This window comes from Eriocheir sinensis, chromosome 33 (genome assembly GCF_024679095.1).
Source record: "Eriocheir sinensis breed Jianghai 21 chromosome 33, ASM2467909v1, whole genome shotgun sequence".
Lineage (NCBI taxonomy): Eukaryota > Metazoa > Arthropoda > Malacostraca > Decapoda > Varunidae > Eriocheir > Eriocheir sinensis.
Genome location: NC_066541.1, coordinates 1,109,271 through 1,121,770, shown reverse-complemented (window position 1 = coordinate 1,121,770; position 12,500 = coordinate 1,109,271). Strand labels below are relative to the sequence as shown.

The 12,500-nt window shown below is 41.7% G+C and overlaps 1 protein-coding gene across 2 annotated transcripts in view; it reads right to left on the bottom strand.

The window, feature by feature from the left end:
• LOC127006501 (glutamate receptor ionotropic, kainate 4-like) overlaps positions 1 to 12,500 on the bottom strand; it is a 52,954-nt gene that overhangs the window by 37,613 nt on the left and 2,841 nt on the right. Inside the window, exons 2-5 of one of the 2 annotated variants that reach the window (XM_050876442.1) lie at positions 9,885 to 10,151; positions 8,959 to 9,155; positions 3,593 to 3,736; positions 115 to 288 (exon numbers count right to left, since the gene is read on the bottom strand). In XM_050876442.1, coding sequence (XP_050732399.1) covers positions 115 to 288; positions 3,593 to 3,736; positions 8,959 to 9,155; positions 9,885 to 10,119 — 750 coding nt within the window. In that variant the 5' untranslated portion in view covers positions 10,120 to 10,151. The remainder of the gene's footprint in view (positions 1 to 114; positions 289 to 3,592; positions 3,737 to 8,958; positions 9,156 to 9,884; positions 10,152 to 12,500) is intronic. The other variant, XM_050876443.1, reaches the window with a different exon arrangement.

Sequence of the window (12,500 nt, the reverse complement as noted above, 5' to 3'; positions counted from 1 at the left end):
CCCTCAGCCACCGCCTCCCCACAACCTGTCAACATAGACCTTAAACTAAAGGTAAAAGGGCATGAAGGAGCACGAAACATAAGGCCGCGGAAGACGAAGAACTGAAGTACTCACGGGGAAGGAGGCGAGGAAGATGGTTTGTCCCTGGAAGTCCGTGGGGCCTAAGCCTGGCTGGTTGGAAAGCCGCAGGGGCACGCCGTGCCTCCACCTCCCCAGGGGCTGGCCCACCAGGGACATGGCCGAGTCCCTGAAGCCGAATATCTCTTGCACATCCACCACCAACGCTTCCTGCGGGATAAATGGTGAGTTCGTCAATTCGTAGTTACCCTTCCAAAAAGTGCTCTTATCGGGAAAGAAGGTAACCACTACTAATAAAAAAAATATCTGAGGTGTGATAATGAAACATTAGGTGAGATGTAAAAATTAAACAAGATGTTGAATACAGAACATGATATGCGTCTGCAGGTAACAAACATCCTTGCCGATATTATTAACCTTTGTGGCCAGAAACAAGCAGGTAAATATCGCTGAAAATTATAAGAATGACGAAGTTCTGCGGTGACTTTCAGTTGATTCCCTTAATCAATAATTACTGTGTGTGTGTGTGGGGGGGGGGGTTTCCGAAATACAGCAATTATTGAAAATGGGTTCCGCAGATGTCAAAGTTTGAAAAAAAACACGTTACGATGATTTAAATAAACCTATTATGCAGAGGATGAAGTGCATTTGGCGGGATTTTATATAAAATGCAAAAAAACACTTACAGCACGATGATGTTCAAAATCATATATCAAATTAAAAAAGGTGGAGACAAACCAGATCTTTCCATAAACCTAAATAAATCGGTGGACACAATACGTTTAGTAAGACTGTAGTAACAGAAGATTTATTATTTAAGATCAGGTGACGGATCACAGGTATGTATAAGAAATTATATGAGTACTTGCTTTGTCGTGTGTGTGTGTGTGTGTGTGTGTGTGTGTGTGTGTGTGTGTGTGTGTGTGTGTGTGTGTGTGTGCCGTTTTTGTCTAGTGTGGCCTTGCTTTTGCCTCTAGAAGGCTGTAATTTGGCATGTAGCCCCTCTTGGCAATGTAGTTTGACCACTTCGAAGGATTGTTTGATAGCTCGATTCCAAGTTCATCGCCAAGCCGTCACAAAATAGCCTGTTTTTCGGCCCTTTTGCCGCGGTTTGGACACGTCCTAGTTTTTTGCTTATAACTTTTGTTATTTATTTAATGGTTTCTATTTTTTCTGATCATTAATCTGTATTAAAAGAGTTTTTATTTGCCAGCAAGCACGCCTCCCTAACTTCAGTAGTTTTTTGCTCGAGCTTGACCAGAAGTCACAACGAACATTCGCCGAATCTGACTCATTTCACGCGCCACGACGAAACACCTTCCTGACGCCACAAAAAATAATATATCTGCATAAAAATTCATATATGAACACTTCAATATGTTGACTAACTTGTATTAAAACAATTTTAAGATATCTAAATAAAAGTTACTATTTATTTATAATCATTTCAATATATAAATCAACATTTATTAAGTGCCTTATTATACGTGTTATTTTTTTCTTTTAGTATTCAACCATATGCATTTAATTTGCTTTCTTTTGATATCAAATATATATATATATATATATATATATATATATATATATATATATATATATATATATATATATATATATATATATATATGCAAGATGGCGCCACTATAAACACTCGCCTGCGCCAGAACGGGCTGGGCTGACCATCAGGCCCCACCTGGAAGAAGCCTTTGGGCCGACCATCAGGCCCCACTGGGAAGATGCCTACTGGCGCAATAGGCAACAACGTAAAAAAAAAAAAATATATATATATATATATATATATATATATATATATATATATATATATATATATATATATATATATATATATATATATATATATATATATATATATATATATATATATATATATATATATATATATATATATATATATATGTTTGGTATCAAAAGAAACCAATTTAATAGTATCATTCATAAATGAGAAGAAATATGGTTGAATACTAAAAAAATAAGAAATAACATGTATAATAAGGCGTTTAATATAGGTTGATTTATATAGTGAAATTATTATAAAAAATAGTAACTTTTTTTATTAAGATATCTTAAAATGGTTTTAATACAAGTTAGTCAACATACTGAAGTGTTCATATATGATTTTTGTATGCAGATATATCATTTTTTTTTGTGGCGTCAGGAAGGTTTTTCGTCGCGGCGCATGAAATGAGTCAGATTCGGCGAATGTTCCTCGCGATTTCTGGTCGAGCTCGAGCAAAAACTACTGAAGCTAGGAAGGCGTGCTTGCTGGCAAATGAAAGCTCTTTTAGTACAGATTAATAATCAGAAAAAAAAATGGAAATCATTAATAAACAAAAAAGATATAAGCAATAAAACTAGGACGTGTCCAAATCGCTGCAAAAGGGCCGAAAAACAGGCTATTTCGTGACGGCTCGACGACGAACTTGGAATCTAGCTATCACAAAATCCTTCGAGGTGGTCAAACGACATTGCCAAGAGGAGCTACATGCCACATTACAGCCTTCTAGAGGATATAGCAAACCCACACTAGACAAAAACGGCGAAGTGTCTGGAGTTCGTCAAAATCGCTCTCGACAGGGTTTACGTTTCGAGCTCTAGCGACGAAACTACTGGGAGTAGGGAAATGTTATGCACCATATTTGAAATCCCATTGGCAGGGCTAAATCATTTATTAAATAAGTGTTTTGAAATTCTCAAAAAATGAGTGGATTTCAAGGTTGGGAACTCAAAAATAGTTTTTTTTTTTAGTCGTTTTTTGCGAATTTAATCATTTTTTTTATCCTTTCGAAACGGTTTTCGAGCCCGGTCGTTAATTGAAAATTATAGACCTTTCTTTTTGCCGTCGATTGATACCAAAAAACGTTTCTGTAGCCCCAGAAATAAGGGAGTTAGGCGATTTGCACCAAAGCGGTTGATTTTCTAAAATTCGCTGCTTAATGACAAGGGCGCCGCAAAATCAAAAGAGTAAGCTGTCCAGTACTTGAGATGTCACTGAATGTGTTCATACTCACTATAGGCTAAAGGGAGCAATGTGCTGTTATAGCAAATGCCTCCCAGTTAACCAGTTACGTGCCCCAGGCCATGACCGTGACGCCTTTGATTACATCTGATACATTTTCTTTGCCTTTTTACGCTATAAGTTAGGACAAATAAATATATAAAATAAACATAACGCGAAACCTCATATAAGAGGAGAGAGAGGAAAGACATTGATCATATTTTGCTTCAAGGATGTTTTGATTCTACCGCTCGAGGGACGAAATTCAGAAGTAAAACTTCCAGAGTTTGCCGGTAAAGAGTTTACCGGCAATAGGGATGAAAGAAAGAAGATACTGGTTAATTCACAATAAATTGTTGAACACCTTAGGAATTAGCTTGAATAGCAACTCCAGCGTAAAAAGACTATAATATTAAGATCCACTTTCATGCTACTGACAGCACGTAGTATCTAATCAGCGTGTGCATATCTTTGGAGTTACCACGTACGAGAGTTTACCTGGTCGAACGAAGCGAATATCCACGACATGACGCCCGCCGCCACCTGCCTGGGCAGCTCCACCTGGCGCCCAACAACCACCTGCCTCACGTCCCCGCGGCTACCCGTGTACCGCGCCGCCACAAGCTCCAACGCCGCTTCCATCTGTTACAAATGGAATTTAACAAATGAAAGAGATAGAAACATGATAGATAAATAGATTGATAGACAGATATATATATATATATATATATATATATATATATATATATATATATATATATATATATATATATATATATATATATATATATATATATATATATATATATATATATATATATATATAGATAGATATATACACAGGGCGTTGTCGCGTAGGACTAGAGCTCTCTTGATGAGAAATATACACGGAGAGGTATGTCAGGAGTCTCGCTGAAGATTTCGAGACCATGCCAATGCAAATGACCTCCGACCTGCCTACCTAGTTCTGAAGAAGCTCCGCTCTGAGCCTTCCTCTCAGGTGAGCGCTGTCCGAACAGCAAATGGTTGCCTTGTGTCAGATATGGATGGGAAGATGACTCTTTGAGCTGAGAACTTTGAGCAGTTGTACACGGTGGACCCTCCGAGCGGGTAACTACCAACTACTGGGGTGCTAATAACAAATGCTGATCCAACCTTTCACAAAAGCCCACCATCCCTTGACGAGATCAGCGAGGTTGTGGCAAGCTTGAAGAGAGGAAAGACAGCAGGTATTTGCAACATCGGCGCTTAGCTCCTCGAAGCTGAAAGAGAGGCCATAATGCATTGGTTGCAAAGTGTCTTGTTTGCCGTATTGCAATCTAATACCATTACTCTTAATTTGAAGAGGTGTCGGTCGTCCCTATCTGTAAAGGGAAAGGGAACTGTCAGGACTGCAACAACTACCGCGGTATTACGCTGCTCAGTGTGCCAGGCAAGGTGCTTGCCCATCTATTGCTCATGGGTATTCGTAGCCAGCTGTTGAGGCTAGAAAGACCTAAGGAGCCAGAGTTCACACCTGGTAAGTCAACAACTGATCGTATCCTATCGCTTCGCCTACTGATGGAGCACGGGATGCTTTCAGCCTATGTCGGTCTTAGGACGGCGCTTGATTCAGCGCACCACGAGGATCTCTGGAATCTCTTGCGACTCCGTGGGATTTCTACAAGGCCCTTGACTCTATTAACTGGTTTTGTTCTCTGGGACTGAGATTGCTGTGAAATGTGGGGTGCCCTTATCCAGCTTCTTCTCTGTGAAGACGAGAGTGAGGCAAGGCTGTGTCCTTATTTTACCACTTTTTAATAGCTGCATGGACTAGTTATTAAGCAAAGTTAAGGACCAAAGTCATAATGGAGCGTCTATTAGCAATACCAAAGTCACTGACCTTGTTTTTGCTGATGATGTGTTAATCCCCAAGGTGAAACTACCGTCAATAAATGATATCATCTCACCGGGGCCACCAGTCTAACGGGAGCCACTTCCCATCATTTAACACAACTTCTCAGTGTCTCGAAACACATGAGAAACTGATTTAGCCCGAAGAGGAAGATAAAATTCCGACGCCGGGAATTATTAAACTCGGGATTAGTCAGACGGGTGGCCAGCACTTTCCCATTCAGCTAAAGAGGCGTCCCACTAGATAAGTGAATTTTAGGGATTTTCTGCACTTGGAGAGTCATTACCGATCCAGATCAATTTATGTGTGTTTGCTGAAGTTATTTATTTACAATTTCTATTAAGGGGGCCGGCTGGTCATGAAATGGTGAAGAACGTGATTTAAAAAAAAATAAGTTGTCCACCCTCGTGTTGCTTTTGAGAGTGTAAACACGAAATATTTCCTTAAAATTCGCAATAGTTTCACTTTTATGGGCGTGTAATTAGCCCCACTGCCTCAGGCGCGACCTCATGATGGATATCGATCATTGTGTATTGCCGTATTTACGAAAATCTAAGTACTATCATAGTAACAAAAGTTATATAATTGGCAAAACCTCCCTTCCCGTGGCGTAATAAGGGCTTGTGGTTGCAGCCCTTGACCGCTCCATGGAAATTCAAGAAGAACAGAAAATCATCAGAAGCAAACAGAAGAAAACACTAAAAAAGAAGAAGAAAACTGAAAAGGATAAGAAAGCCTATGCCCTTGGAGGATTTTAGAAAAAAAACTAGCGACAAGGAGTAGCTTGGGCAGCCATGAGACACTCTCCTTGTGAGATAATACCATGCCTCTCACCGGGGCACGGGAGGACCAGAAGCCTGAAGAATGAAGATTTTATGCCTGGACACCAAAATATATGATTGAACATGAAGAAATATTACTTTATATATGATTATTAATAAATGAAGAGGCAAATGCCACGATATCACTTAGTTATGTTTGTGTATTATGTATTTACAGTTCATGAAAACTTTGACAGTCCATTTCTCAAAACATAACTTTTGCAACTTTGAACTGCATCTCCTCTGTCATTTTTCAACCAACTTCAATGAAACAAAAATTCAAACTATGCCTATACTCGTCAGATTGAGACAACAGATCATTTTTCTTCATATCTGAGAGGACTGAGTTTTCAGAGATTTTTTTCCCACCTCTAGAAGGGTGATAATGGCACTGAAAAAGTAAAAATTCATATTCCGCAAACTAAGGATTTTCAGTAAAATGTAGAGCTGTTGTTCTCATTGCCAAAGCGAGGTCCTTACACCATATATGTTTCACCGGTGTAGTGCAATTATTATTGGAGAAGATGCGATTTGAAAAATATATCAAATTTGGATATATATATATATATATATATATATATATATATATATATATATATATATATATATATATATATATATATATATATATATATATATATATATATATATATATGGGTAAAAAAGGAAAGAGTTCTAGATCGGGTTTTGTGGGCTAGAATTGATGTATAGTGTCCCTTACTTCGTGCATGAATAGCAGCACCATAACCCAATAAATAAAGAAAAAAAATTGGACCAACCGGAACCCTTAACTCTACTGATAGAATGGGCCATCCATCTTCGGATCAATTCCCATTATTTAAATACGACCTCTCGGTGGCCTTCTCCGTGGGGAATTGTTCACCGTGCCTGGCTACGACCCCGCGGGCCGGGTTCGAGTCCCGCCTTGGGGAGTCGGCGTGCAGCTCACCCAGCTGTTCATTCTCCCTTTGGGTTGGTCGATAATTGGGTACTTAGGGAAATCTAGGGAAGGTAAATTATGGTAATCCGGGACTTCACATTTGCCCGTGTCCCGCGGTAATGGATTCTTATCTACCACAAGCTCAAAGGGCGACGGTTCGGAGATGAGCACCGCAGCCATGAGCAGCCATAGGGCATGCACCGAACTTTACCTCTATCTCAGTGTTACAAAACAATGAGAAACTGATCAAATACGGAAAGTGGGGAATATAAATTTCCGACGCCAGCCAGACGGGAAGCCAGTGTTCAAGCCACCAATCTACCATTCAGCTAAAGAGGCGCCCCCCCCTAGGCAAGCCGTTTTTTAGAAACTTTCCGCATTGGGCGGGTTTCTACACTAGAGATTCTGGTGATAGCTCTCAAGGCACTGCACGAGGAGGCGAATCATTTGAAACTTTAGGTCACTGGGCCAAAACCAAGGTACAAGTGTTTGGAGTTACTAGATGGAACAGTACAATCTGTTCATGTGTGTGGTGAGGACATTGATATTTTGAAAAATCTCACATACTTTAGTGGCTGAGTGCAGAACAACGATGGGTGTCGTCAAGAAGTCTTACGGCGGATTGATTTGGCCCACGGTGTTACGGACTCGCTCGGAACGAGTATATGGCGTTGTCAATACCTATTCATATCAAAGACCCGCTTGTGTTCCCTGTCTTACTCAATGGTTGTGAGACATGGAAATTAATAGTAACTTGAGGAGGCGAATTGATGCCTTTGGTAATGACTGACTACGCAGAATCATGGGATAATTCACTGGAATGACATTTAATCAAATCGGTGATTACTTCGTGAGACTGAATCGACGCCTATTGTTTGCATGGTCCGTGAACGCAAACTAATGCTATGCGGGGATGTAGAACACTACCTAGACGTGGGTCCTGCTCACCGGGTTGTTTCTGTAAGAGACAATCCCAAGTGGAAACCAAGGAAACGCCCACAAAGTACGTTGCTTGAGCAAGTCGATGGATCATCCCAAAAGGTACTGTTACGCCAGGGGGTATATTTTTGGGAGTATTTGTGTTATTTGTGTAGGGGGTGCTAGTTTGGGGCGCGGAGGACTGGTGATGGCCGGCGGTGTGGGGTGCATCGCGGCGGCCGGGCCAGGAGCCGCCGGCCGCGCCGCGGGGCAGAGCCACAGAGGGAGAGAGCCCAGCTGCGAGAGACGAGAGACGTGCGCCGCTTGTTTCCGTGCCCCTGCGTGCCTTGCCCGCTTCTGTGAGCCCTGTGCTGTGTCCGTGCCCCCCCTCTGAGTACTGGGAGTTACTGTGCCTTGTAAACCAGTGTTCTGTACGTGTTGGAGTTGTTAAGTAAATTGGAAAACCCGCTTTTGTGAGCCTCTTTCCCCTGCCTTGCCCGCTCGTGGTGTGTTGGTGGCCCTGTGGAGTGTCGGCGTGGTGTGTCTTGCTGTTCTGGCTTGTTCACAGCCCGTTGTGTGGTGGTCTGGGGTTGAGGCACACCGCCTGCCCGTGCTTGGAGTGTGGTGTGCGGGCCGGTGGTGTAACGGTACTTAGGATGGGAAGGGGGCCTGCATGGAGACGATCGCAGGGACCCCGGGGTTTGCGATGTATTGCGGACCAGGCGTCGCCTCCCCTGGCGTGTCCCCAGTAATTGATTGACAGTCCTCATATTAGCTAGGGAAATGGATAAACATTTAGTGTTCGCAGGTATCAATAACAAGAAATCCCGAACACATGGAGGAAAACTTTTTTTCTTGTCAACAGAGATTCGTCGAGTACTAGCACCCAGACGTGACCCAACCAAAGCACTGTGTAAGCAAAGACAGCTGACACAATTATTGAATTGCAGACAAGTGGCTGTATCAGATGCTGACCAAAAGATGTTAACTGAAGTTTCTAATATAAACCATCATAGAAAAACATATTACTAAAAGGTTTCACTTCGGCCGGGGAAATTGTTTGGTGAGCAGTTATGTTGTCAAGAGAAAATTTAATTAAGTATATGTTTTATTTCATTTCCAAACATTTCATATCGTTGGAACCTGCTAAGAAAGCATGAATTGCATACAGACCTTATGGAGAGTATTACTTTTTTTTCATTCAGATATTTAATAAATCCTGCAACAGGCACCCTTTAACTGACCTCCAACTTTTTTTTTTCGTGACCAGAGGAATAATAACTAACATTACCTGCTCGGCGTCCGTGATGTAGATGTCGATTCGATTGTTCTTGCGGCAGGTGGGGGAGGCGGGGGCGAGAGGGGGCCTGGAGGCGGTGAGGCAGGGACGGGGTGTTGGTGGCGGAGTGTTGCAGGGCACCACGAACACGAAGCTGCGACTCAGCAAGGCAGCAAGGCGCCAGTAGTCGCTGACGCTGCCGTTGACGCCTGACACACACAAAAAAATCCAACCCCTCTTAGTAAGGAAACGATCGGTGTTTTCTTAAGATATAGACAGATCAAAGGCTAAACAAAAGAGGTAGACTAGACAAAGAGCTAAACAAATACTAAACGCAAATTTAATAAAAAGAACTCCCCCTTGTCTTTTGGCACTCCTAGATTCACAGACTGACGAACACTTGAGAACAAAAACAAAATAGTAGAACTAGAATGTTCACTTGTTTTTTTTTTTTTTTACCTATATCACATTAAAGAGGCTCACTTGACATTCTTCTACAGGAACAAGACACCTGACATTATGCATTTAGATTCAAGCCTTCACCTTTTTTTTTATTCATTCTCCCGCTCGTTGTGACAGTAAAGAAAATTAACCATGGCGGATCTCTGATATGTATAATTTGCAGCCTTATAAGCAGTGGTGGGCACCGCTAACCGAAAAGTTAGCTTCGTTAACTGGTAATCCACTAATTAAAAAGTTAGCCTCGCTTACACTAAACCGCTAAACTGATAAAGAAATTAGTGGAGGCTAACGCTAACCGCCATCTGCTAACTTTTTTATATGGATTTAACTTGGGTTTAGCATTTTTGTTTCTAAACCTCTTAAAGTTACTGTCTAGCAAACACCTCCTCCAGCTTCTAGAATAAGGAAAAGTAGAGGATTGTTACTTCTAACCACAAGAATCACCCCTTCCGGTTCACAGCTGCAGCGTCACCCACCTTTTTCCTGAAGGACGCAAAGGGAAGCCGTGTTGGCGTAAAGGCTATGCGTCAGCTCGCTCAGAAACTCTCCAACACGCTGAAGGTCGGCAGAGGTCAGCTCCATCCTTTCCTGGCTGGATTCTCGCCCTGCCGCCGCTACCGCTACCGCCGCCGCCACCATACCTATCGCCATCACGGTGTTCCTCATAATAAAAGTAGAGGGTGATCCTCCCTTACCCTTAGAGGTCTTCATGGGTATATATGACTATAGATTCTCCATGTCTCCTGGAAATAACAATAAACATTAAGCTAGAATTATGTATTCATAATTATTACTTAAATCGAGGTAAAGTTTGTAAATTGACCCTAAGGCCTGTGGTGGGTGAGAATCAATCACCCGTGACACAGGGCAAGAGCAACATCCGGGTTATCATAGTTTACCTTCACCAGGAAAGTCGCATGCAGCGGGGCCGCGGGAGAGGGGGAGGCATGCAGTTAGCAAGTTCAGAAGAGCAGTCAGCATGAAAATATCAATAGAAGATAGAAAGAGAGGCAACATGGCGGCGGAAATTAAGAGGTAGAAGACTTTCAGTAAGAGGAGGAGAGCTGATGAGACGAAGAGCCTTAGACTCCACTCTGTCCAAGAGAGCTGTGTGAGTGGAGCCCCCCCCACACGTGAGATGCATACTCCATACGAGGGCGGACAGTGCCCCTGTATATGGATAGCAACTGCGCGGGGAAGAAGAACTGGCGGAGACGATACAGAACGCCCAACCTCGAGGAAGCTGATTTAGTGAGAGACGAGATGTGAAGTTTCCAGTTAAGATTTTGAGTTAAGGATAGACCGAGGATGTTTAGTGTTGAAGAAGGTGACAGCTGAGTGTTGTCGAAGAATAGGGGATAGGTGTTTAGAAGATTGTGTCGAGTTGATAGGTGGAGAAATTGGGTTTTTGAGGCATTGAAGGACACAAGGTTCCTTTTACCCCACTCGGAAATGATAGTAAGGTCTGAGGTTAAGCGTTCTGCAGCCTCCAGCCTGGAGTCGTGTAATTCCTGTTGAGAGGGTCTTCTATTGAAAGAAGTTGAATAATGCAGAGTGGAGTCATCAGCGTATGAGTGGATAGGACAGTTTGTTATGGAAAGAAGATCATTGATGAATAACAGGAAGAGAGTGGGTGATAGGACAGAGCCCTGTGGAACACCACTGTTAATAGGTTTATGAGAAGAACATTGACCGTCTACCACAGCAGAGATAGAACGGCCGGAAAGGAAACTGGAGATTAAGGAACAGAGAGAGGGATAGAATCCGAAAGAGGGCAGTTTAGAAAGCAAAGACTTGTGCCAGACTCTATCGAAGGCTTTCGATATGTTTAGTGCAACTGAGAAAGTTTCACCGAAACGGCTAAGAGAGGATGACCAAGAATCAGTTAAGAGAGCAAGAAGATCGCCAGTAGAACGCCCCTTGCGGAACCCATACTGGCGATCAGATAGAAGGTTAGAAGTGGAAAGGTGCTTTTGAATCTTCCGGTAAAGGATTGATTCAAAAGCTTTAGATAGACAGGAAAGTAAAGCTATAGGGCGGTAGTTTGAGGGATTGGAACGGTCACCCTTCTTAGGCACAGGCTGTACGAAGGCATGAAGGAAAGGTAGATGTTGATAGGCAGAGGCGAAAGAGTTTGACCAGGCAGGGTGTCAGCACGGAAGCACAGTTTTTAAGGACAATAGGAGGCACTCCATCAGGTCCATAAGCCTTCTGAGAGCTGAGGCCAGGGAGGGCATAGAAAACATCATTAGGAAGAATCTTAATAACAGGCATAAAGGAATCGGAGGGGGATGAGTAAGAGGAATATGCCCAGAATCGTCCAGAGTGGAGTTGTTACAGAAAGTTTGAGAGAAGAGTTCAGCCTTAGAGATAGAAGAGACGGCAGTGCTGCCGTCTGGGTTAAGAAGAGGAGGGAAAGATGAAGAAGTGAAATTGAAGGAGACATTTTTGGCTAAGTGCCAGAAGTCTCTGGAAGAATTAGAGAAAGCAAGGTGTTGACATTTGCTATGAATAAAGGAGTTTTTGGTAAGTCGAAGAATAGATTTTGCACTATTCCGGGAGGAAATGTAAAGGTCATGGTTAGCGGGAGTTCGAAGGCTCTGGTACCTTTTGGTGTGTGTGTGTATATATATATATATATATATATATATATATATATATATATATATATATATATATATATATATATATATATATATATATATTTGGTATGAAAAGAAAGTAAATTAAATGTATTATTCATAAATGGGAAGAAATAGGGTTGAATACTAAATATAATAAAAAATAACATGTATAATAAGGCGCTTAATATAGGTTGATTTATATAGTGAAATGATTATATAAAAATAGTAACTTTTTTATATAGATATCTTAAAATTATTTTAAAACAAGATAGTCAACATATTAAAGTGTTCATATATGAATTTTTATGCAGATATATTAATTCTTGTGGCGTCAGGAAGGTTTTTCGTCGCGGCGCGTGAAATGAGTCAGATTCGGCGAATTTTCGTCGCGACTTCTGGTCAGTGTTGCGGCAAGTCTCGTCCCCCTGATTTGGTTTGTCCGGCCTTTATTTACATACCCAGAAAGGA